General features: G+C 49.8%; 1 protein-coding gene across 4 annotated transcripts in view; it reads left to right on the top strand.

Moving 5' to 3' along the window:
- Positions 1-19,829, top strand: part of LOC112445756 (liprin-alpha-1-like) — a 38,281-nt gene extending 18,452 nt beyond the window's left edge. For 3 of the 4 annotated variants that reach the window (XM_024989227.2, XM_059884494.1, XM_059884495.1), the window contains exons 2-12: positions 311-412; positions 885-1,049; positions 2,138-2,239; positions 2,461-2,664; positions 4,574-4,720; positions 6,109-6,243; positions 7,434-7,517; positions 9,232-9,455; positions 11,272-11,503; positions 15,683-15,834; positions 16,681-19,829. In XM_024989227.2, the coding sequence (XP_024844995.2) occupies positions 386-412; positions 885-1,049; positions 2,138-2,239; positions 2,461-2,664; positions 4,574-4,720; positions 6,109-6,243; positions 7,434-7,517; positions 9,232-9,455; positions 11,272-11,503; positions 15,683-15,834; positions 16,681-17,017 (1,809 nt within the window). In that variant the 5' untranslated portion in view covers positions 311-385 and the 3' untranslated portion in view covers positions 17,018-19,829. The remainder of the gene's footprint in view (positions 1-310; positions 413-884; positions 1,050-2,137; positions 2,240-2,460; positions 2,665-4,573; positions 4,721-6,108; positions 6,244-7,433; positions 7,518-9,231; positions 9,456-11,271; positions 11,504-15,682; positions 15,835-16,680) is intronic. The other variant, XM_024989228.2, reaches the window with a different exon arrangement.
- The last annotated feature ends 6,650 nt before the right edge of the window (positions 19,830-26,479 follow it).

A 26,479-nucleotide genomic window follows, 5' to 3' on the forward strand; every position in this document is an offset into this window, starting at 1 on the left:
CCTCTTTGTCCAGTTTGTTGTTAGGTTTATGTTTAGGAAAGTTTCTCAGACTTCCCTGGGTCTTGAGAAGGCAGGCTTGGATTCCGGGTTCTCCCCTGCCGCATGCCTGCCAGGTCAAGGTGGAGGCTAAAGGCCGGTCTGAGTTGTGGTGGTCTGTGTGGTCTTGGGGTCAGCGGACCCCTCTTCTCCGGAGGGGCAGGGAGACCCTCTGTGTGGAGCCTGGAGAGACTTGACAGGGTCAGTCTTCAGTCTCGCTCTCTTTTTAATTTGTGTTTGCATTTAGTTACTTACTCATTTAACTGTTTTCTAGGAGTTGGCATCCCCTACGGAAGAACTCAGTGCATGCCGAGAGCAGCTTCTAGCAAGAGAAAAAGAGATAGCCGAAATGAGAGCCGAAAGGAACAACACCAGGGTCAGTAGGGGCATTCTCACGTGTTGACAGTTGCCCCACGGGGGTCACCACTGGGTTCCGTGTTGCTGTCTTTAAACTCTGTCTGGTTTTCAAGTCATTTTTCACATCTTCCCACTGAGCAGACCGGGGTGGATCCGATCAGGGTTCTCATACTTTGCTTCAAATTTATGATGAGAGCTAATATAATTTTAGTACATTTGAGGGGGGGAGTTCTCTTAACTTACATTTTTGTCCATGCTACAGTGTGTGTGAGGTCTTAGTTCCCCGAACAGGGATTAAAACTCAGGACCCCTGCACAAGTGTGGAGTCTTAACTACTAGGCCACTGGGGAAGTCCACTCTAACTTTAGACTGAACTGGCAGGATTCTGACTTGCCTTAGCATGGTTTTGGTGTTAGCATGAGGTTGAGAAGAGTTATCGGCCCTGAATTCAAGTATGAGGTTGAAGGTGCTCCTTTGGCCCTGCCCTGCAGCTGCTGCTGGAACACCTAGAATGCCTGGTTTCCCAATATGTGCCATCGCTCCGGATGACGATGGGCAAGCAGCAGGCGCGGTCCCCAGCCGGCATGAAGAGCGAGGTGGAGGTGCTCAAGGCACTGAAATCACTGTTTGAGCACCACAAGGCCCTGGACGAGAAGGTACCAGCCACCCGGCCGTCCTGGATTTGTACACTTGCTGCCTCGTTAGGGGGATGATGCATGTATTTATGTAACTAGTTGACTTTTGAGCTTCTTGAATTCTTGTAAATACATTTTTTCTGTAAGAAGTCAGAATTTTATATGGTTAAAAAGTGTTGCCTGTGTACATGCTCAGTCATGTCCAAGTCTTTGCGACCCTGTGGACTGTAGCCCACCACACTCCTCTCTCCCTGGGACTTCCCAGGCAAGAATACTGGAGTGCGTGGCCATCTTCTACTCCAGGGGATCTTCCCGACCCAAGGATCGAACCTGCCCTCTTGCATTGGCAGGTGGATTCTTTACCACTGATCCACCTGGGAAGCCCCAGGTAAAAAGTATTAGTTGGCATAAATGTCTCAAGATTTATTATATTCTGTATATCAGTTTGCAATTAAAAACTAGGTAATAGAATTATTTTAGGAACATTTTTTTTCCTAACTTAAATTTAAAGCTGTTAATAAGCAGATCTTCTTGACGTTAAGGTCAATGAGATGCATTAAATGTCTTCTGTTACAGTAGCCGTGTATTGGGGTGAGTGTACACTAAGAAGTGCACTAAAGTATATACACACTTCAACACACAGTGACTCGGCCCCTTTTATTTCAGTTGAGAGTGATTACGAGGAGCACTTGAAAGGTGTAGTTTGTTAGAAGAAGAATTAGGTGCCACACACAAAGAGAGAAGTTTGATCAGTCATCGTGTAATTTCAGTGAAGGGTTTGTCATTTGTATCCTTTCATTTAAAAAAAGTATGAAGGCTGCAGTGGATGTCAGATGTTATTTATCTTTCTGATTGAGGACCCTCCCACTTGGGTTATTTTAATGACTAGTAAACTAGACTTGTGGCTCAGAGCTACAGGATCTCTTAAGTACCCCTTTGTCCAGTAGAAGACAAATTCTGACTCTAATCACCTGGTTCTCTTTGGGATGGATAGCATCACCATGTATTTTCTTTTTATGCTGTATTTTCAGTTTTGAGTTGAGTTTTTCCAAATGGAGTTTTGCTGTCTTTACTTATTTCTTTATTCTGATTCAAACTTTTGGTTTTAGCTGATGATTCTTAAAGAGAAGAAAAACCCAGAAAAGATACTGATGGACGGGGTGCTTGATATAAATCCCAAGCAAGAAAACATGCCAAGTACCAATGGAAAGGCAAGTCCTCGGTCTCACTCTCTGTCTGGTTCTCGTCTTACCATCCAGTCTGTGCGGGGCTGTTGGGACCTCTCACCAAAGCACCATGTAGTTCTGTGCGACTGTGAGGGTCGTGTGAGCTCCAGAGCACAGAAGGCAGTTTTGACCTCACCGGTTGCCCGGAAGTGCTGTGTTCCCTCCCTCCCAAAACAAGGCTGTCTAAGGCTTCCTTTCCCCCTTAGAGAACCCGTGACGGCTCTCTGGCTTGGGTGATCCAGCTCCAGGAAATCATAAACAACCAGTTGCGAGATCAGAGCCAGATGAAGGAGCTCCTGGCAGCCCTCTCTGCGCAGGTGACAGACCTGGAGGAGGACCTGGACATGGCCAGGAAGGATCTCCTCAAGTCCGAGGAAGTCAACGTGAAACTACAGCGGGACGTCAGCAAAGTGAGTGACGGTGGACGTGTCTGTCGTCCTGAGGTGGGATGTGGGTCCCTTGTTCTCCCGGTGGTCTCAGCCTTGGGATGGCTGCGTGAGCAAGAGCAGAGCTCTGGCGAGACCACGGCTGGTGGCCTCCCTGCCTCTGCGTCGAGGTCTCGGGGTAGAAGAGGCCTGGTCCAGACGGTCCATTGCAGTGGACCAACATAAGGGCAGCCCTAGCGCTGTGCTGCAGCCTGGGTGTGGACTGCTCGTTTCTACAAGTTCTAGGGGCCTAGTGTGTTCCTTTTTAAAAATTCATTCATCCGTTCATTCATTGATTTGTATAGTTGCTTTACACTGCTGTGTCAATTTCTGCTGTACAGCAAAGTGAATCAATCATATATATATATATGTACACACACATATCTCCTTCTTTTTTAGATTTCCTACCCATTAACTTCACCACAGAGCACTGAGTAGAGCTCCCTGTGCTGTACAGTAGGCCCTTACTCACTGTTGACTTTATGCACAGTATCAGTAGTGTATGTGTCAACCCCAGTCTCCCAGTTCATCCCCCTACCTGCCTGTTGAATGTATTCCCGATGATGCTGAAATTTCCTTCTGATTCCCTCAGGCGAGTCTGGTGACGTCTGTGGAGCCCGTTCTCTCGGAGAGATGGGAGCATGCTGTGTGGGCTCTGCTGAGGCAGCTTGCCTGGCCATCTTCTCTAGTTTTCTGAGGTTCCGCTCCTTGAAGGGATGTGTGACAGTGACACCGGCGGTCAGAAAAGACGAGTGGCCTTTGCTCACCCTCAGATCCTCAGGCCCGTGCTGTGTAACCATGTAGAATCATGATGTTTCTGGTGGTCATGTCTGCGGGTGTCATGATTTATGAGACACTACCTAACAGTCATTGTGAAAACAGAAGAGTGCTGGGAGCTCAGGCCTCCTCCTGTGAGCCTCAGCTTTCCTTTGTACACAGGCAGACAGTGCCCACCCTGCCCCACCCCTCCACCGTGAGACCGTCTCAGAGAGAACCCCTCCAACATGTGTTCCAGCAGGTGTACTTGTTTAGTAGCTTGGTGTGAGTAATTCTGTGTGAGAACTCAAAACAGAAGTATTTGCACATATTTGTATAACCTGTTCACATTACTCTGGCAATAGGAGGAGATTAGGTGGCAGAGTTTAATATGTAGAGAATTCTGGAAAAAGCGTTTTTAAGACCTTTCACTTTTAATGTTAGGACAACACTGGTTACTTAGTGACTACGGAGGGACCTGAAGTGGATTTTGAGCTGGCAGACGGGAGTTGCACCAGCAGCAAGTTCTGGTCCTGGTGTGAGCATTTCAGACATGTGGTGTAACTCTGCTTTAGAAGAACTAGGCTTGAGAAGGCTGCTTCCAGTTGTGTTACACTTTGACTTCTGTTTCCACTCATTGATACTCTTACTTTAATTTTGAGGAAATTGCATGAGATTTTTTCCAACTTTTACCCGAGGAAATGAGCCTCAGAGCTCCCTGTTGGATCTGTTGAAGGTCCCTCCGTGTTCTGGGTCAAGCCCGCCTGTATGGTGTAGGAGACAGAGGTCCTCATTTCATGCCAGATCCCTTCCCTCCTGGAATTCTTGCAATGACAGGGTAGTTTAGTGTACTTTTTGTTTGCTGTTTGGGTTTATTATGTAGAAAAGAAGCTTGGTAAATCGAGTGGCCAGACAGACATTAAGACAGATGGGTGCCATCGTGGCAAATGTGACATTTGAGGTAGGCGCGTTTTTGCTCACGTCTAAGAAAACTGCCATGACTAGGAGTTTAATTTTGAGGATGCTAATTTTATGTTTGATTTGAAAGTTAGGATTTAGTCCAGCATTTTTACTCTTAAGTGTGCTGGAGTATTCCACGATAATGACTTACTTTTCTCCTCTGTAATGCCCGGTGTAGGCCATGGCCCAGAAGGAGGACGTGGAGAAGAGAATCACGACACTTGAGAAACGCTACCTCGCCGCACAGCGCGAAGCCTCCTCTGTGCATGACCTTGATGATAAACCTGAAAAGGAAATCGCAAATAAGGATTCTCTGCATCGACAGGTAATGGCCTTTACTGACCTGTGTCTGACTTTTATAGTAGTGAATACTGAAGAAGGAAGGTAAAGACCTTTTTATGTGACTCCCATGTTGGAAATCAAGTCCCAGTGTAAAGTTCTTATGACCCGAAAATACTGTGTTCAAAAGTGTGGATGTACATCATGATAAATCAACTGTACTGAAAGGAAATCCAATGTTTAAAAATTGAGGGTGACTGCAACTTACAGGTTTGAATGATTTGGGATTTGGTTTAACCATGTTGTGGAATTCCACTCCTGACGCTTTTGTTTTACTTGAATCTGTTGGCTTGTTAGCATTTTTTCTGAAAGAGCAGAGAGCAGCAGGGAACTTCATGGCAGCTGGCTGCCTGTTGGGAACTGGGGTCAAAAGGCAGGGTTAGAGCTCCAGTCTGATTAGGGTTGGTACTTCCTATGGTTGGGTGAGCTTTACTCGCTCCTGTTCCCATGTCATCTCAGATAATCAGGACTTACCCAGGAAAACCAAATCTGGCTTCTCCAAAACAAAGTGAGTCAATCTGGTGTGTGACAAAGTGTATCATTGGCCCCACCACAAAAATAGAATACTAGAAAGCCATTGAAATTTATGATGTGGAATGCTAATTAAGAACATTACGATATACAAAATAATGGCTGTAAAAGGCAGATCAGAAAATACCACGTACCATATGCTTTTGTTTTCTGAGGGTTTTAAAGCATATCATATTGTTTATGTATGTACATAGAGTAATACATACAGAGAAAACATAAGAAAGCTGCTTAGAAACAAATGCTAACCTCTCAGGAACCCAAGCGTATAGATAATTTATTTTTTTTCCTTTTCAAAAAAGAATCTGTCTAAATGTTCTACATTGAAAGTTTTTCAGAGTAAGAAGATCTGTTAAAAGAATAATCATGCATTTACAAATATTAGTTGACTGGCATTTCACCAGGCACACTCTGATCAGATCTTTGTTTCAGAGGAGATGAAAGCCATGTTTTGGCTTACAAGCCCGTGGCCATCTGCGGTCGGTAGGGTTCCCTTCAAATGATGATTCTGGTGATGTTTTAAGAAGGGTCAGTACTGAACCCTTATTCCGTTAACTTGTCAATAAGAATGAATACGCTTCTACAGATAACTGATCTTCTTTAATATATAAGAATTTTTTTTTTAAGACTTCTTTGGGGACGTTTAGGAAAAGCAAATACTCTGGCAGGAGGTGTTCTGCCCACTGAGACCAAGCCCAGGAACACTGAGAGAAAAATTACCGTGACGCAGCTCGCGAAACAGAACTAATCCAGTAGAGACGTGCATTTAGGTTTTGTCTCAGCTTACTAAAAACAGCAGAGGCTACACCACTTGGCCTGTTTGGATGCTCTGCTCTCCCTTTGTAGGAGGAGGATGAAAACCGACCATTGCAGGAGCATCTGGAGCTGGAGGAGCAGAAGCTGCAGCAGAGGCTGCTGAGGGCGGAGACGCTGCCTGAAGTGGAGGCTGAGCTGGCTCAGCTGGTGGCTGCGCTCTCCAAGGTGCTGCTCTGGGTCCCTGGGGGGCGGGCGGGGGAGGGCCTGTTCCATGCTGTCCCACCGTGCCCCTCCCTGTGCTGCTCAGTCCACAGAGGAGCGCAGACGCGGGGGGCGTGCTGCCCGGCTGGGATGGGAGCGCGCCCTGAGTGTCAGACAGTCCCCGCTCCCGTGTCATCGTTCCGTTAATTTCCCTCGTTTTGTCCCGTGTTCTGTGTGTCCCCAGGATACTTCAGCTCCGAGTCACTGCTGCTCAGAGTTCAGTCAGCAACTCAAAGCCTAGCAGGATAGAGAGCTAGAAAAATCCCATTCTCGTTTAAGAGATGGCCAAAATAGCTCTGTAATGAAGACAGTTTTAAGTCTTTATTCATACATTGTTGAGTAAGTCACAGCGGGGCACGGTGCAGACCCGGGGCCCCACTCCCAGCTTGCAGTCCCCGGGAGCCCGCGGCTGAGAGGCGTCCCGGAGACGTGGCGCTGCTGGGGGCATGGTCCCCATAGCCAGCCAGCCACCTCGTCCCTCTGATGGGAAAGGTGTGGCCCCGCACTGTTGGTGGGTACTGGCTGGGCATGGAGAGGTGGGACTGTGCGGGCGCGGCTGTCCGGAGCGTTGCCCGGAGCTCAGTGAGCGGCTGAGGGGCCAGCCAGTCGCGGGAGGCCGGTGGTGTCGGGTGCTCGCAAACCCAACCAGAGCAGGGTCACTAACAGCCGCCAGGGGGCACCCTTCTGCCTGTGATCTTCCTCTCAAGGGTTGGTTTCTTCTTTCCCCTGACATCTCTGCTGTCTGTCCTGGGTCGGCCTTGTAGTCTGAACTTTGGTCTTCCGGAAGCTCTGTCACTAAGGAGGCTAAACTGTTGGAATTTACCTCCCAGCTTAGGAAGGTAGAACGTGTGCTCTTGTGCGTCCCGTGCTTGCCACTGCCCTGCCCGCGCTGGCTCAGCACAGACAGTCTGAGGAGGGGGTGCAGCGGCCGCGGGTGTGGGGCCCGGGGCTTGGACTAGCACGTCTCCTCTCACGAGCCGGTCACCAGCACCCTCCATCACCCACGTGTCACACGCGAAGCTGCGCTGGCTGCTTGAGCAGGCGTGCGGGCGTGCCCCCCACGAACCCGGGGCCAGTGGTCTGCACAGAGCATAGCCCGCTTGCGTCAGGACAGGGTCGTTGCGAGAGGAGCTGACGCTGTTCTTGGCCGACAGGTGGAAGAGAGACACCGTAACATCAAGGAGAGGCTGCGCCAGATGGAGGCCCAACTGGAGGAGAAGAACAAGGAGCTGCTGTGGGTGCGTGTGCTGATGGGGAGGCCGCGTCTGGGCCAGAGATGCGGCTTGGGCGGGGGCCGCGGCTCCCGTCTCTGCCATCGAGTGTGTGTGTGTAGCCCTGTCTGCTGATCCAGGCACCCAACCTCGGGAGCAGGGCCAGATGTGGTCGCCCGTAGGCTGTGACCAGGGGGTCCCCACGTTCAAAGAGGCTGCTTGTTGCTCTGAACAGCCAGGCCGGGGAGCTGCTCCGGGTACAGTTGGACCTTACGAGTGCCCCTCAGACAAACCCGAGGATGCCAGCCCGAGGCTCATTGGTGCCCAGGTGTGGAGGTGTTTGCCTCGGACGTGTCGCTGGAGTCCCACATGCCCGACTGCTGGTCCAGACATGGTGTGTGTGTGTGGGATGGCTGCTCCTAGGCAGGAGGAGAACCGTAGTTCCGTTGTGACAGAAGGCCCGTCAGGAATGGGCGATGGTGGGGGCTCGCATCAGAGAGTCCTGAGAGAGGTTTCCCAGAAGGGTTGGCCACACGGTGATACAGACCATTCAGAAATGGAGTGGGGATCCCAGGTCCAGCCTCAAGTGTCAGTACTGTCCCCACCATACCTGTGTTCTTGGGGCTGACTGCAGAGCCTCACACGCGGGCTCCCAGGGGGCTGTGGTTCTGACTCCCATCATGAGACCTGCAGTGAGGCTCCCTCCCTGCTTAGGCAGAGAGGTCAAGTTCTCCCAATCAGGGATGCACTTCCTTACTTTCAGAACTGCTACTCAGAGGCTGCTGAGATTGGGATGCTGTTTATGACTAAGCCAATTCAAAGTCAAGTTTTGTTTTGCTTTAAAAATATTGGGAATGCCGATGCCTTATTGGGGAAGCTGTGACAGGTTTTATTTCCGTGGGCTCAAAAAGGGGTGGCCGAGCCCTGGGGAGGGGTCGTGACAAAGACAGAGGGCGAGGGTACTGGCCACGGGGGATAGGGAGCCGGCAGGCCAGCACCTCGAGGCTGCCCCTCGGTTGCTTTGAGGTCATGTCTGGGAAATCAAGGCAGGACCTGGGTGAGAGTGGGGCAGTGGGGGGAGACTTGTGGAGAGAAGGGTGTGAGGTGTGAGAGCGGGAGGGCGGCACGGGGCCCAGCAGGCACTCTCCCGTGCGTCTCAGATGACAGAGCCGCCCTCGCGGTGTGAGGGGCCATCCCCAGAACAGCCCGAGGGCCTGTGCCCCGAGAGGAGAGCCGCAGAGGGGCTGGCCCTCCCGTCCCCTGGCTGCCCCTGCTCGCTCCTGTCTGTGCGTGTTCAGACCAGCCTGGGAAACGGAGGGCTGGGAACCCGGGAGGACGGCACTCCCCGGTGAACTAGTACCAGTGATGACTGCTGAGGGGGACCCAGCGGCTGGGGAGCTGAAGGATTTTTTTCTAATTTTCCTTCAGCCTGGCTGACGGAAGCATGGATGTATTTTTTTAATGTTCGGTTTTTGTCTCTGACTCCATCAGCCCACCCTTGTGAATAACCTCATAGGATTGCCTTCCGTCCACACTAAGACCTGAGTGTCACCGGGCCATCTCGGAACTGGATTCTCCTCCTGCCTGTTTCTTCAGTTCTGCTCGCTTAAGAGATGGCAGTGTCTCATAAGCATGGCCCATTTGTCCAAAGTCAGGGCTTCCATGTAAAATTGTGTTCAGTTCCTGACAGACTTGAGCTGCCCAGAATGTCGCTGACGAGACGTGGTCCTCTCGTGCCCAGGTGCAGCCCCTGAAGGATCAGGACCGGGAGCACGGGCGGCAAGCCAGCGTGCTAGCCAACGTGGCCCAGGCGTTCGAGAGTGACGAGGGCACGTCTGACGGCGAGGGCGACGGGGTCACCCTCTTCAGCTCGGCCGCTCTGCTGTCGCCCAGTGGGCAGGCCGATGCCGAGACTCTGGCCGTGATGATTCAGGAGCAGCTGGACAAGATCAACGAAGAGATCCGGTGGGTGCGCCTGAGCCTAACTCCCCGGAAACTCAGTTTCTCTGAAGAGCTGTCTTCTGCTTAGAGAAGTCTGAGTGTTCCATAGTAAGAAAACTGACTTCAGGTCTGCTTCAAGAAGTTTCAGTTCTGAGATTGCCCTTGATTATAGAGCTCAGTCAGCCAGGGCATTCTGTCCAACGTGTGGTGTCAGCACTCTGTGGGGGGTCGTTGTGGGGTGTCCCCCCCTCAGCTCTGGGCCCCAAGGTAGGTGAGGTGCCGAGGTGGTGTCCCCTGCGGCCCGTGCACCCTCTGGCACTGAGGGTTCGTCCTCATGTGTCCCTCGGAGCCTCCCACGTTCTGGTGAAAAGCCACCTGGAACAGAAAAGCTGGGGTTCTGGGGTTGGCAAATTCCCACTCAGATCTGCATTTCCTTTTTAACTTAATACAGTGTGAAGATTGGCTTGTTGTAAGATAGTGATATGTTACTGTATGTCACTCTCAGGACATGTGTTTGAGTTTTTCTCATCTCATCAGTATATATAAAATGTTTTCTTTAGACACAGTCTTGGCAGTTCTAACAGTTTACAAAACAGGATAGAACCCAAAGGCCCGCCTCGTGGTGAGCAGGGGGCCTTGGGTCTGGGTGCAGCCGGGTGGCTGGGGGCCCCGAGGCCTGCCTGGTGCCACACCCGCGCACCTGTGCCTCCTGTCCCGAGTCCACGTTCAGAGTGGCCGCAGGCCGGTGGCCCTGCACAGGGCCTGGCAGAGCTGCTGCTCAGATTGTTCTCGTCCCGTCAGCCCTGGCCGAGGTGCCCGTTCCTGCCGGTCGAGTGCGGGGGGCTCGGGCAAAAGGCAGGGGTGAACGCCACAACCAGCAAACACAGATGTGCTACCTGCACTTTTGACGCCGAGACAGACTGCTTTATGGGCCGTGTTTGAGCACAGACAAGCTCAGAAAGACTGTTTTTTCATCCCCATAGGAAATTTGGAATGGTTATATATTAATATTTTTATTTTTACAGCAAGTTGTCAGGTAAAAGTGATTTTTCCTTATGCAACAAGTTGACTTGATGTAAATGGTAAATTCTGTCCATCAACTTGTCAACACTGAAAAACTTTCAAGATGTATAAGTAGAAGTGAAACTGGAGAGTTTACTACCTGTAAGGATCTTGTATTTTAATTTGAAAAGCATTTTATTTGCATAATCATGTATTTAACCTGTATATAAAAAATCATCCACGACACATTAGGGGAGAAGAGCAGTAACTGAATTCTAGGTTAATGCAGCACATTGACATGAATCCAGAAACTCACACAAAGCTGGTGGAGAACTTCAAGTGATGCGTTTGTACATATACAACCTTAGAAAAAAAATTAAAAGATCAACTCAGCACTTCATCTGGTCTGGAGACTCGTGTTTAGAAACTCTAGCTTGCTCGTGAATCGCTGTTTTGGTTATACAGAGTTCCTGATTCCCAATGGAAAAGACTTGAGGCACTGACGTGCATCTCTGCCCCGAGAGCAGGGAAGGTAAAGGTTGTCAACTTCAGGTATCTCCTTACACGGAGAGAGTCGCCACCCAGACCCCATCAGAATGGTAGAGTAAATAAGTCAAATCAAACGTGAATGATCAGGGCCACTTTGTAAGACTCAATGATAAATTATTCTAAGTTTGAGAATATTCCAAAGAGGGAAAGTTGAACCTTTTTGCTGAGATGTTAATTGAGCAACTGTTCGTGGAATTTGCTAATCGTGACACAGAATGCAAGCCCAAATTTGTTGTCCAGACACATTCCTCTGCTGACAAAGGCAGGTGATGATTTTCTTCTATTTTAGGTTGATCCAAGAAAAGAAGGAGAACACGGAGCAGCGGGCCGAGGGGATTGAGAGCAGGGTGGGCACGGGGAGCTCAAGCAACCTTCGTCGTTTTAAATCCTTGAACTCCCTCAACCTGAATGCCACCTCCTCGCATGCCAGCTCCTGCCCGCCCAGCAGAGGGCGCTCCAAGCCCCGAAGGAGGCGGCACAGCCCAGCGCGGAAGGTAGACAAGCTGGGCATCATGACTCTGGTATGTGTCGGCCTCCTCCCTGCCGCGTCCCTCCCCGAGAACACTACTTTTCTTTTGTTTGTTTGTTTTTTCTCTTTTTACCCAGAAGAAAATCAGGTACATTTGCTACGCTCAGAGATCTAAGATTTTTAAAACTGCTTAGTCTTTCATCGGGCTTCCCTAGTGGCTCAGACAGTAAAACATGTGTCTGCAATGCAGGAGACCCGGGTTCGATCCCTGGGTTGGGAAGATGCCCGGGAGAAGGAAATGGCAGCCCACTCCAGTATTCTTGCCTGGAAAATCCCATGGACCGCGGAGCCTGGTAGGCCACTGTCCATGGGGTCGCAAAGAGTCGGACACAACTGAGCGAAATCATTCCATAATCACACAGCGACAAATTAGTCTTGATATTTGGACCACCGGCTTAGCACGTCATCATGAACTCAGCCAGAGCCTGCCTCTGTAACGCTGGGCCTGGCCTGTGCTGGACACAGCAGCTGCAGGAAGTTGCTGTTCTCAGGGAGCAGACCGCTTTGGGAGAGTAACCGTAGGCAGCTCTCACTGCACGTGGAAACGGGCGGCACATTTCCCACTGGGGATGCCTGGCTGCAGGGTGCAGGGCATGCGGCGGGAACCAAACCAAGAATCTACACTGGTCTGCTTGCTGATGGGCCTGGCCGCGCGCTCAGGCCAGCTCTGCGTGTGAAACCAGGTTAAAAGCCCGGTGCCCCAGGGCCCCAGGGAAGAGGTCGGGCTTCTTCACTCTTCCGAGTCTGAAAACAGGATGACGACCTAGGGCTTTTGGTGACAGAGTGTGCAGCTCTAAAGCACGTGTTCCAGCTTTCTTCCATGTTTAGCTTAGGTTTTGTGAGTGCGTTGCTGTTTACCCCATGAAATCATGTTTACAGCACTCTGCTTTGTCACTGCACTTGTATTATCCCTTTTTTTGTTGTTACCACCCATTTCATGTTAGCTGCATTGTTAGTCAGCATATAATTAAATTAACTGTGAATCATTTTAGCGGCATGTGAAGTGGTAACTAGTCCATTTTGTGGTCTTTGGAGACACTGTTTTTCTAATTTGCATCATTGGCTAATTAGTTGATATTTAAAATTCTTTGACGATTTCTCTGTGGTTTCATGCTTGATTTCCTTCCGAGGATTTGTAAAAGAACAGTTCTGTATATTTTGTCCTGTTGTTGGAGTTCTCTGACGGTGTGTCTGCTTTCATCATTGGTTTTGATTTCCTGGCTCATCCTGTTGTCTGCTTAGTGGTTGTCAATCCAGACCCCAGCTTCCCACCACTGCCCCCCTCGCCCCCCAGGCTGTAGTTTACCCATCCATCTCCCCTTCCCCGTCCTCCCACCTGCTCTGGTCATAGCAGTGCTGTGGGTGCACTTAGTCGGGTTTGTGCTTTGTCTTCATGTCTCATTAAATGGTGTTTTCCCCCCAGAGCAGTAAGTTTGAATTAGCCTATCACTATGCATTTACAAGCATAATGTAGATGGATCTTCAACTACATATCATGTGTAATTCATAAATGAGATTATCCTTACCTATAGAAATGATCTTCTTAAGTGTAGAATTAATGGACTTTTGACACAATATCCTTTCTATTTTGGTGCTTGTATTTAAGACTATAAATCTCATCAGCTTTTGCACAGTTAATGTTTCTACTAGACTCTTTAAAAAACTATCTTCTATGGTGAATAAAATGTAAAGGCTGCACCTGCTATTATGCTAGCTTCCATTCTTACATATTTTCACAGGGAACCTACTTTAATAAATTTATTTTGAGAAAATTTAAATCAAATTCTAGGTAAGCATTTTACATTAATTTCGAATAGGTGGTTAGATTTGTTCAGTGTTAAAATAGGTATTATGGTAACTTCCTCATCAGTTAAATCACTATTTTAAAGTATGACATCTTTTTTATTAAGAGAAACTAACTTATAGAGAAGTTTGGCTGAGAATAGACAACTGTTAAGGCCCTTTATTGTAGAGAATGCTGTGCTTTAATAAATCATGACGTTGTAATAGAACTGTATCTTCCTGAGTAATAATTTATAGTGTTTCTCTAGTAAATCTTGAATAGCTTATTTAACTTCTGTGGTCAAAAAAAATGTTCTGTTTCTAGTTACACGTTGTCTAAATCTTCATCTCACTTCTATGTTTGCCATCATTTTGGCTATACTGTGTTTGTCTATGCCGATTCTTGAAGTTTTAGCTTCAAAGTCACAATACATCTGGTTTCTCTTCCTTTCTTTGCATGCATCTATCAGCCTAGTGATTTAAGGAAGCATTGTTGAAAGGTAAACTATTTAGTAATTTAGCATGCCTTTGTTTCTCTGTGAAGTATTAGAGAGTCCTTATCATTTTATGTGAATGAACACTGTGTGGTTATGTACTGGTGAAGAACTGACATTTTAATGGAAGTAATGAAACTCACCCACCACTTAAAATATGTTGATGGTTCTGTTGGAAATAGGTCATTCGTTGGGACGATTGTAACAGTTTGCCTATATCCCACTTGTTTGCCTTCTAATCATCTCATGCTTATTTATAGTAGACATAGTATTATTTATTATTTTTAAAATTTTCTTTACTTATTTTTTTGGCCATGCTGCACAGCTTATGGGATCTTAGTTCCCCAACCAGGGATCAGACCGGTGTCCCGGCAGTGAAAGTGCCAAGTCCTAATGTCTGGACTACCATGGAATCTCCGCTTAGAGTTTTTTTAAAACAAATGACTGACTCAGAGCCATAGATGTTAGATTTGGAGGAAGCCAATTTAATGATGGTGGGTAGCAGTGTGCAGGAGACTCTGTGCGCCAGGCACCGTGTCAAATGCTTTCGGAGTCTGTCATCTAATCCCACAGACACCCAGGTGAGGTCCAGGCTGCTGTTATCCCCATTCAGCAGACATGGACACTGAGGCTTAGAGAGGCCGGGCACCATGCCCAGGCTCACACACCCAGTAGCAAATGTATAGTGAGACCTGTCTGGACCCCGAAGGGGTTAATCTGTTCCCCACACTGTTGCCACCACTGTGTTTCCTGTCTTCAGACCCAGGATCAGCAGAAAAGCTGGGAGTCCAGGCGAGATCATTTTTTTTTAATTAGTTTCTTTTTTAATTGAAGGATAATTGCTTTACAGAACTTTGTTCTTTTCTGTCAAACCTCAACATGAACCATCCATAGGTACACATACGTCCCTTCCCTTTTGACCCTCCCTCCCATCTCCCTCCCCATCCCACCCCTCTAGGTTGAAACAAATCAGTTCTTAGTGAAGACCTAGGACGGAGGAGCCTGGTAGGCTGCAGTCCATGGGGTCGCTACGAGCCGGACACCACTGAGCGACCTCACTTTCACTTTTCACTTTCATACATTGGAGAAGGAAATGGCAACCCACTCCAATGTTCTTGCCTGGAGAATCCCAGGGACGGGGGAGCCTGCTGGGCTGCCGTCTATGGGGTCACACAGAGTCGGACACGACTGAAGTGACTTAGCAGCAGCAGTTTACTTTATGTAAACCACAGTGAGCAAATTACACTCAAACTGCGTGTAAGCACTTCAGTGTGTAGCCCCCAGTCTGTATCTTTCTGAGAAAGACAAGCCAGACATGTGGTGTTCGCATGGAGGGGTTCGGTACCTTTTCTATACTTCACTTGTTGTCATGGGTTCAGTAACCTGCATCATCACTAAACATGATCTTGGGTGGTGGTACAAGCTGTTTCCTTTTCTCCTTCAAACAGAAAGGTCTGGACGGCTTTGCTGAGAGGTTTCTTACTCTTGCTAGTGGTGCTTCTGAGCAGCATCTGGCGATGAACACAGTCCTTTCATCAGGGCAGTTCATGCCATGCAGGGTTCACGGTGCTGGCGTGGCTCCGCTGTCCTGCCTGGCAGGGCCATCTGGTCGCTGGATTCAAGGGAGAGCGGAGCCTGGCTGCAGGGAGGCTCCAGGCCAGGATCTGTGCACTCAGTAGGTAGGGTGCTCTTGCTGCCTTACGGCCCCGCTTCTCTTGAACAAGACAGTCCTTTAAGATGGCATTAAGCTAGAACAACACATTTTTTTGTACTTGGCGGATAGCATCGCTAATATGTTTTCAAATAAGTTTCTGGTTATAATGTAAAGCCTGTGTGATTGCCTTTTTCGACACAGTCTATCGTTAGCCAGTTTCACACTTACCTCACTCCCTCAGCTGCCACCTTTACCGGAAGAGGTACAAAATGACGAGACCGCCATCAAATGTGAAGCCTCGACCCCCGCCTTGCTGCGGTTCCTTCGGCTAGACCGGCTGGACAGGGGGTCACCGCACAGAACCAGCTACGAGGACATCAGGGACGCCCACAAGTAAGGGGCCTGCGGCCTCGTCGTCAGTCTCAGGAGCCCTGCGCCTCTTGTCTTCAAAGAGTTGCAGGGATGATTGTAAAGGAATCCCACTGGATTCGGTGCCTGTGTTTAGTGATGAACTTCAGGTGCTGGGGTAGAAGAGCTCAGTGACCTCCGTGATTTTAGAAAACATGCGTCTCTACGTATGGACTCCTGTGGGAGATTTCTTCCTGCTCTTGCTAGAGCTCTGCCCGGCCTGGGTGCATTCCTGATGGTTACGGCTCCGTGCCTCTTGGATTTGCTCTTGAGGGTCCCTCCCTTTTTCTCAGGGGTCTCCTCTCAGGAGACTGTCTGTCACCTCCTGTGACTGACCCTGTCCCCATTCAGACCCCCACCTGCTGAGCTCCCGTTGTGAGCCAGGCAGCACTCGATGGAGGGCACATGTGGTCACCTGACCAGCAGCCCTGCATGGTGACCATCACTCTCCTGCCACGGCCGGGGATGGTCACCCTGCGGGAGGCGGGGGGAACTGCCCAGAGCAGGGGAGCTCGCCTTCTCTGGGAGGGTCATCACCTGCCGAGCAGCGACCCTGAGGGAGGGTTGGAGAGCCCTCTGCACCAGCTCGTCTGGAGTGAAGCCCTCCTCAGGCGAGCGCTCCAGGCAGAGAATCTCAGCTTCCCGGGGCCACTGTTTGTGGCCGGAAGCCTGCATTGCTCGTGTGGAGTGTGGTTGGTGAAGGAGACTCCACTGTCTGCTGCGAGGTTGAGGCGCGGGTGTTGCTGGGTGGCTGGTTCTATCAGTAGGTCTTGTGGAGGGGTGTGTGTTTGCACAAGGGTGCCAGTTAAAGGTTGTTTTCTCTCCCCAAAGCTCGACAGGCTCTCAGGACGGCCCCGGGGGCAACCCCAGCAGCAGCAGCAGCAGCCAGGACTCGCTGCAGAAAGCCCCAAAGAAGAAGGGCATCAAGTCCTCCATCGGCCGTTTGTTTGGCAAGAAGGAGAAGGGCCGGCCTGGACACCCCGGCAAGGAGGCGCTAGGACCAGGTGGGTTCTTCACCGTTCAGAGGGAGGACGGTCTGCATGCATGTCCCTTCTGTGTCTCTCCCGCTGTCCCCACGAGGCTCCTGTCACTCATGCTGGGTGTCCTCCTGGAAGGAGCAGAGGAGGCGTCTGTCTTCTTTAGGGTCCGAGATGATCGGATCAGTTGATGAACAGATGTGTGGATGGATGGAAGAATTAAGAGTTAAAGGATGGATGGATTAGTGAGTGGATGGATGGATGAACAGATGGCTGGCCAGATGGGTGGATGAACAGAGCGTGGAATGAATATTGCAGATGTTTATACTCCAGTGCTAGAAACATACTCTACGAAATTGATTGAGTAGGACCTGGGCAATGATTGTTTCCTCCAGAACAGTGACAAGTGTTTGGAAATGGCCTAAGTGCTCATCAGTGAGGGGTGAGGTAAAATCTGTGGACACCCACAAGGAACAGCACCTCTCCTTCCTGCCATTTTCCCCATTCCCAGGAGTTCATCATGGGTTCTGCCCATGCCCTCTACTCCATCCCACAGCCACGCAGGTCCTCCTGGCGTTTCCTCATCACACATTGTTATCATCAGGCCCCATCTCACTCGGCCTCATCTCCTTAAGGACAGAATATGTTCCTGCCTCTTCAGCCAGAGATTTGTTGAGTGTCTTGTTTGTGCTGGGTGTGGGATTTATAGGGGTAAGTAAAACAGATGTGGTCTGGAGCACAGTTAAGTGAGAAGAGAGAAAAAGGAGCAGATTATTAAATGCTATCCTTATTATTACTAAATATAACGCTGAGATGGATGGTGCATTGATTATATACCAGATGCTGTGTGTGCCCCTTACCAAACAGGTGCTGCCACCTCCCGATTTACAGAGGAGGAGACAGTGATGGTCATGCGGTTAGGGAGTGGTGAGGGCAGGTTCACACCCATGCAGTGGGACCATGCACTTTGCCGAGCCCCAGCCACCTCTCTGGTGGATGCAACAGGAATGAGATGGTTCTATGGCATCACTGATTCGATGGACATGAATTTGAGCAAACTCCAGGAGATAGTGAATTACAGGAAAGCCTGGAGTGCTGCAGTCCTCGGAGTGGCAAAGAGTCGGACACAACTGAGCGACTGAACTAAAACCTGAGTGTGTGCTGAACTGCTTCAGCCGTGTCTGACTCTCTGTGACCCCAGGGACTGTAGCCCACTAGCTCCTCTGTCCATGGGATTCTCCAGGCAAGAAGACTGGAGTGGGTTGCCATGCCCTCCTCCAGGGGGATCGTACCCACATCTCTCGTTATCTCTTGCAGTGGCAGGCAGGATCTTTACTGCTAGAACCATCTGGAAAGCCCCAGTGAACGCTGACAACTAGGAAATGCAGAAAATAAGGGCTGCTGCTAAGTTAAACTGGAAAAGCAGCAAGTACAGATTGTAAAGAGGAAAACACACGATGACCGACAACAGTGCTGACAGAAACAAGCAGGGATGCGTTCACCCACATCAAGAAAATGCGCCATTTGGAAGAGGAGCCCTTGGAGGGACAGTTGGAACCAGAATGAAAACCGAGGCCATGGTCAGCAGTGCCCACTCACACGGCCCGAGTGGAGTGGTGTCACTCACCGGGCTTTCTGCATCCCCAGAGCTGCTGGCGGTAACATCTGGGCGCTGAGGCCAGGCAACGTCCCCGAGTGAGCTAAGGCATCCCTTCTCTCCTTCCAGTGCTGCTGCGGGGCCCTCTGTGGGCGGCCACCCTCATCCCCTGCTCTGCCACCCACTGGGGCCCGACTGTTCCCCTGGGATCCTTTCAGCCCTTGAGCTTGTGTGTTCCCAGCCCTCTGCCACACCAGACTGGGACGCAACTCAGGACTTGGGCTTGAGATATTAAGGAGACCGTGAATCTGGAAGGACACAGCCCTGGGGCCCTCGAGTGACCACGTGAGAGATCTGGAGAGCAAAGCCCCCTCGGGGAGGAAGCAGAGCTTTGAAACGTGCCCACACCCACTGCTGCCTCAGCACAAAGTGCCTTTTCTTTGCCTCTCCTTGGCCCGAAACAGACCCCAGCTGCTACTGCTACTCCACAGGTGATTGCTAAAGATGCACCTCCTGCAAGAGCTATTGTCCAGCTGCTCTGGGGCTGCCTAAGTGTGCCCAGGAGTGTCAGACAAGTGGGGCTGCCACGCCTGATGCTGGGGGAGGGCCTGATGCTGGACTAGGGCCTGATGCTGGAGGAGGGCCTGATGCTGGAGGAGGGCCTGATGGTGGACTAGGGTGTGATGGTTGGGGAAGGTCTGGTGCTGGACTAAGGCCTGATGCTGGGGGAGGGTGTGATGCTGGAGGAGGGCCTGATGCTGGAGGAGGGCCTGATGCTGGACTATGGGCCTGATGCTGGGGGAGGGCCTGATGCTGGGGAGGGCCTGATGCTGGGGGAGGGTCTGATGCTGGGGGAGAGTGTGATGCTGGAGGAGGGCCTGATGCTGGAGGAGGGCCTGATGCTGGGGAGGGCCTGATGCTGGGGGAGGGTCTGATGCTGGGGGAGGGTGTGATGCTGGAGGAGGGCCTGATGCTGGAGGAGGGCCTGATGCTGGACTATGGGCCTGATGCTGGAGGAGGGCCTGATGCTGGGGAGGGCCTGATGCTGGGGGAGGGTCTGATGCTGGACTATGGGCCTGATGCTGGGGGAGGGCCTGATGCTGGGGAGGGCCTGATGCTGGGGGAGTTCCTGATCCTGGAATAGGGCCTGATGCTGGGGGAGGTCCTGATCCTGGACTAGGGCCTGATGCTGGGGGAGGTCCTGATCCTGGACTAGGGCCTGATGCTGGAGGACGGCCTGATGCTGGGGAGGGCCTGATGCTTGGGGAGGGTCTGATGCCGGACTATGGCCTGATGCTGGGGTAAACGTCTGATGCTGGCGGGAAGGTGTGATGATGGTGGGCAGCCTGCTCCTAGATGTACGAAGAGTTGTGATTATAAATATGAGAAATCTTTTATTCATACTTTCCTGACCACCTTGCTATGTTCTTTTTTTCTGAAACATAATTCTGTGCAATATAGATTTGATTTCTGCCATACATCAACATGAATTAGCCATAGGTGTGTACATGTCCCCTCCCTCTTGAATCTCCCTCCCACCTCCCTTTGCTACATTCTTATCTCTATGCATATATGAATAATAAAGACTTGACTAAAATAACATCAAAAGCTCCCACACACAAGCATGCACACGCACACTCCCTAGTGCATCATTCGGGTCCGCGTGAGGGTTGCCCTCGGCCACCCCGCCCTGGGATCCATGGTGAGCCTTGACACCTGCACTTTGTTCCCACCCTGGGCCCACTCCCACGCCTCAGCAGCAGAGGGGCCTTGTCCCCGCAGATGCTGAAGTGATGACTCTGGAGCCAAGGATACGAACACCTAGTCGGTCGTCCTTTGGGGACACCTATACTTCCACCTTCTAGCCTTTCCATTGTATCCATCCGTTTCTCTTAACAGAATGTCCGTGTGATGACACGGGCTCCCATTACCAGCTCTGGTCTGTTCTCATTGAGAGTACAGCTTACCCTCGTCACTCTTTATTGGCAGCAGGAAATTTTGCTCCAGTACTTTATTGAAGCAGTGAGTGCAGTGAAGTCGCTCAGTCGTGTCCGACTCTCTGCGACCCCGTGGACTGTAGCCCGCCAGGCTCCTCTGTCCATGGGATTCTCCAGGCAAGAATGCTGGAGTGGGTTGCCATTTCCTTCTCCAGGGGATCTTCCCAACCCAGGGATCGAACACGGGTCTCCGGCATTGCAGGCAGACGCTTTATCCTCTAAGCCACCAGGGAAGCTCTGACTTTATTGAAAGAAAGCAATAAATAATACTGTGATAAAAATAGTTCAAAAGTAGACTGTACATACTTTGTCACATATTCAGGAAGATCACAAAAGATTAATAGAAAAACAGAATGGTAACAATGGATTGTACAAGGAAATTAAAGGCAAAACCCACATGTAGAGAGACATGCTGTCTCTGTCTACCGAGATATCAGCTGCATAAGGCACCATGATCTGAACGCATCTCTTACTAGCTTTTTTAATGTGCTGCTGAAAAAGTAAAAGTTACATTTGCTACTTATACTATCCAAAATGGCTATGTCATCAAAATCTAAAAATGTACGCCTAGGTCCATTCTTTAAACATATTTACAAACAGATGTAAAAAGATGATTTACATAAGAAAAATAAGGCCTTTGTCAGAGCTGCACTATGCTGTCTGTCTGTCCGGGATGTGGTGCCCTCAGTGTTCAGCTCGATGGCTCCGCAGCGGGTGCAGGGCACCGCGGTTGGTCCTCGAAGAGTCTCACCGGAGGCGAGGGATCCAGGGCCACAGAGACTAGGTTACCGGAGAGATTTTCATAGTCGTCTTCTAGTCATCATTTCAGCCCAAATTTCATTAGAAGCTCACATTTAACACCCAGTACTTTTTTTTTTTTTTCACCCAGTACTTTTAAATTGCTTCACACTGCAGACAAAAAGCATTTCTTCCTAGAAAAAAAGTACAATTTAGGTCAGTCGTTAAAATACAACAGTTGGTTGAAATTAAGTCCGCTCATTTCAGAGTGATTGTTGGACAGCTTGGTTACATTCTGGAAGGATAATGCACACTGTGTCATGATGATTTTACAATCGCAGTAAAACCCCTTCTCTGATGGTTTAACATTTAAAAACTAAACAAGAATAATTACAATAAATGCATCATTTACAAAAGCCCTATGTTTGTTCATAGGATTTATACAGACAAGCATTACAGTACATACATTTGAAAGACTAAAATCAGGTATCAGAACATGAACTGATCTGAAAGGAGATTCATAGCCCGGATATACAAGAAAAAGTAAGTAGATAAATGAAGTCATAAGTTTACATAAATAAAAGAAACATTAAATTTTAAAATATTTTCTCTATGGTATTCATGAATTTTTCACTAATTAAAAACTCTGTAATAAAATATCTTAGGGTCCATATAACAAGTATTAACAGATTAAAGATTGCATTGAGTTTAAAATGTAGTCTTTTGTTGTATTCTGGACGCTGTATAATCACCTGCAGAATTAGTGCAGGTAAACTGGAAACAAACAGACGAGTCAGTCCTGGGACGGTGACTGGTGCCCGAGTCCCTGCCCCTTCAGACACCCCCCCACCCCATTCCGGGCTTCAGCTGCTTTGAGAATCCAGAGAAACACGAAGGACCAAGCAGATCAAGGAGAGAACTCTGTGGCTGACTTTATTCTGACATATAGCTAAAAACTGCTGGTAAAAAAACTTAAAACCCAATCCAGCCTTCCAGCTGAGCCATGAACAGGACAGAGCAGACAGCCTCCTGCTCTCAGAGCCGCTTGAGCAGGGCTGGGCTCCCGGGCCGGACCCACCAGAGGACCACCCAGAGCAGCACCTGCAAGGTACGGTGGCCCCTCAGCGGCAGCCGACCCCCAGATGCCGGTGCACTTCAGTGTTGAACACTGGCCTCCAGACGGAGAGGCCCAGGGCAGGGCAGCCTCGTGAACCCTGATGCTCTGGGCCCTGTTCCCTCTGAGAACCTGCACGCAGGGCGTGGCCAGCAGCACTGCCGCTGTGGGAGGGACACCCATGTGCAGGGACGGGAGGGAGACTCGGGCCGTGCTCTGACTACTCCGGCGGCAGCCAGGTGCTAAGGTCATGTTCTCTGCTGCTGAGGGCTCTCCCGGGCCGACCTCTGGAGACCCGCTGACCCTCCACTCCTAGGGTGTGGCCTCCATGCCCCTGCGGGACCAGGCCGGCCTGTACTCACCCCGAAGCTCAGCAGGAGTAAGTCCTGACTGTAGCAGAATCCATCCTCTGTGTTCCCGCCACGCTGCATGGTCCCATGAGCGCGGGAGGAAGTGTGCAAACACAGACCTCCAGATTCACAGAGCTCCAGATTCACATATTCGACACAGTCTATTGTTACCCAGTTTTACACTTACCTCATTCCCTCAGCTGCCAGCTTTACAGGAAGAGGTACGAGATGACAAGACCACCATCAAATGTGAAACCTCGACCCCCACCTCTCTGCGGTCCCTTCGGCTGGACTGGCTGCAGACGGGGTGCTGTGCACGGCCAGTCACGAGGACATGAGGGATGCCCACAAGTAAGGAGCTTGTGCGCCTCGTCGTCAGTTTCAGGAGCTCTGTACCTATTGAAAGTGATGGAAGGATAATTTTAAAGGAATCCCAGTGGATTCGGTGCCTGTGTCTAGGGGTCTATGTGTGCATGTGTGTGTTTTCTGGTAGGCAGGTTTCTCTGGATCTGGTGTTAAGGTGGATGTGTAACTGTGTGTGTGTGTGTGTGCACATGCACAAGTGGGTTGTTCTTTGCTCTGTTGCTACGCGTGGCAAACTCTAGGATGTTCTGGTGGCTTCATAGAGAACAATTCAAAGTACGAAGATTTTCTGACCACAGTGGGTAATCTCAGTTCTGTCTGTCAACCAGAGACAACACTGACTCAGGGAAAATGCCTTATCTATAAAACGTGAAAAAATGTTTTAGTATTCCAGAAAAAATATCACTTGAATATAGTTTAACATTTATGGCATTATAGATGTGAAAATCAGTTTGTTTCTCAAAACTATTTTCTTTCTATTAAGCCCCAATTTGTCTCAAAAGTATTTTTAATTGCTAAATGTACGCAGCCAATGCATCCACTTTCAGAGCATTTTTGAGGGTTGGTGAATCTCAGATTTTCACGTTGCGTGGAAACTCCCAGGGAGAGCACTGCGGGGTCACCAGGTGCTGGACGCGCTCCGTGAGGAGGGGAGGCCGAGGCCGAGGGACCGTCCGCATCCCTGTTGGTCATTGCAGTGTCCTGGGTGTGCAGGGACTCCCCTCAGGCATCACGTACCTCCTGCTCTAAATGCTGTCTTTCCTCTTCCCCTTGGTGGACACTGTCACGCGCCAGCTCGCAGGGGAAGCCGAGTCAGCAGGTGTGCTGAGCTGTGTGTGTCCTGAAGCCTCCCCATGGGGCTCGTCCCCAGCTCCAGGCTCTGAGCTGAGCAGCGCTACAGGAGTGGGGCATGGTGTTGGTGAAGGGGAGCCCAGCGAACCCTCGTAGGAGGTGCTGGGCTGTGCGGACGGTCAGTCTCGGAAAACAAGGCCACACCTGTTGTCTGGGTGGTGCCACGTGTGTAGCATTTGATGGGAAGAAGCTCACACAGCCATCTTGTTAGGAAAGACAGCTTGACCGTGGTGCTCATGTCCTGCTTTAAAGTGCCCGTTGTCATCCACAGATGGTGTGGCCCTCTCTCGGGCATGTCTGTTCCCCATAGAATTCACCGTATTTCCGAATGTCTTTCTGCTGTGACTCTAATTTTAAGGCAAGGAAGCATGCCACGTCAGTTTACTGCTAAGCAAGTGTTTTAACGAATTGTACTTGGGGTCGCAAATTTGACCCTCAAGGGGGCAGAGGAGGTCTGAGCTAAGTAGCCCCGCAGGGTGGCCCGAGCAGGGTCATCACAGCATTCCACAGAGCAGGCAGCCCCCCAGGCTCGTCTCTGAAGCTGTCTCTGTAAAGCTAGGTTTCAGATGAGAGTGAGCCAGTGACAGCAGAGTGATGCAATATCTTATAGCTGAGGAAGGAAATAAACCCCAGCAGAAGCCAAGCGAGTCTTCCATTTGCTTCTGGATGGTGGTTGTGGTTGGGACGCGAACTCCAGGCACGTGATACATGCCTTGTTCCCCTGGGATATGGGAATTTTAAAAGTTTGCCTTTTTTAAAACCTCTCCCTGAGCTATTAAGGGGCTTCCCTGGTAGCTCAGACGGTAAAGCATCTGCCTTTACCAATGTGGCAAACCTGGGTTTGATCCCTGGGAGATCCAAGATCCCCTGGAGAAGGAAATGGTAACTAACCCACTCTAGTACTCTTGCTTGGAAAATTCCATGGGTAGAGGAGCCTGCTAGGCTACAGTCCATGGGGTTGCAAAAAGTTGGGCACGACTGAGTGAATTCACTTTCACTTTCACTTTCACTTCTTGAGCTATTAAGATACCTGTTGTGTTTTCTGGTATAATTATTCCTAGAAAATAGAATATTTACTATTCTAGGAAACCTAAGGTTGACTTAAAGGAACAGTTACTTGAAATTTGATGTGAAACATTTCGAGCTTTAACCATACATAGACTTCACAATCTTAAGTCAAGTCTAATGCCATTTGAGTGTATTGAAAAGCCACTGTGTATCTTTAGGGAATTCCCTAGCAGTCCAATAGCTAGGACTCTGCACTTCCACTACATGGGGCCTGGGGTTTGATCCCTGGTTGGAGAACTAGGGTCCTGCAAGCCACACAGCGGCCTAGTCAAAAAAGAATGACCAGTATCTTAATTTAGCACATGGCTAATTAGCTGAACAGCAGTGCAGGATAGAAACAGCCCCCATCCAGCCCTCTCCTTGCTTGCTGTGTTAGAGTGTTCTGTGTTGAAAGTCTGCGCTGCTCTTTGTGTGTCTGTTGTGAAATGCTGTGCATCCCTGAAGCTCTCTCAGGGACAGGTTCCTCTGCTCAGACCCCAGTGTGGTTTCCTCTTCTACCTATCTGTCCTCACTGTTTAGAAAGGGAAGAGTGGATGTTTTTCCTTGACTACCCTCCTCCCTTGGATGTGCAGACTTCTGAATCCTTTAAGGTTGGCGATAACTCTTTCATCAGGAAGGAGGTGATTCTATAAGGAATTGCGGGAACTCATTCAGCATTTCATGACTCAGGTGTTCTTTGTAATATGTCTGAACTCTCATTAAGTAGATGGTTTAGAAGATTAAAGGAAAATGATGAGATGCATACTATTTCACTTTTCAAATTTATAAAGAGAATAAATACTTAGGTTAACTTGTTTTATACCCGTGTGTAGTAGTGATTCTTGAATTTTGAATGTTTCGTTACTTGTAGGCATGAGTTGCTGGAGGAAGCCGGGAGACAAGGCGTGCCTTCGCACAGTGGGACGGGCCAACAGTTGTGGTCTGGCTGGAGGTGTGTATGCGCCCCCTCACCTCCACCCACACCCGCGCCCGCACCTGCACCCCCTTCCTGGGCCGGTGCATCAGTCCCTCCACAGCCACACATAACCTCCTGCCTCCTGTCTCCCGTACCCAGCTCTGGGTCGGGATGCCGGCCTGGTAGGTGGCTGCTTGCCGAGCCAACGTGAAGAGCGGCGTCATCATGTCTGCCCTGTCACACGGAGATCCAGCGTGAGATCAGCATCAGCAACCCGCCGCATCGGCTGAAGCTGCGCCTGGCGATCCAGGAGATCATGTCCCTGACAGGCCCCTAGCCCCTCCCACGTCCAGAACGGTGCACCTCCCTCCTTCAGTAGGGAGAGATAGCACCCCCCCGCCCCGGTTGTGTCGCTTGCGGGGTTTTCTATACAGATCTCCTCTGTTCCTGCTTAAATAAAGTTCTAGCATTCAAAACCATGACAGCTTTTCATTTGCGGCAGTTGTGTTGTTAAAAGATAGATGATGAATACTTCATACAGATTATTTTTGTAACAGCTGGGCTGCAGTGGCAGTGTAATACAGAAATGGAAGTTTTTGAAAACATGAAAAAGGGACTTTTGAAAATGTGAAAAGTGTAAAAAGAAAGGAAGTTTTTGAAAATGTATTAAAAGAAATGT

The sequence above is a fragment of the Bos taurus genome, unplaced genomic scaffold (genome assembly GCF_002263795.3).
Source record: "Bos taurus isolate L1 Dominette 01449 registration number 42190680 breed Hereford unplaced genomic scaffold, ARS-UCD2.0 Leftover_ScbfJmS_752, whole genome shotgun sequence".
Lineage (NCBI taxonomy): Eukaryota > Metazoa > Chordata > Mammalia > Artiodactyla > Bovidae > Bos > Bos taurus.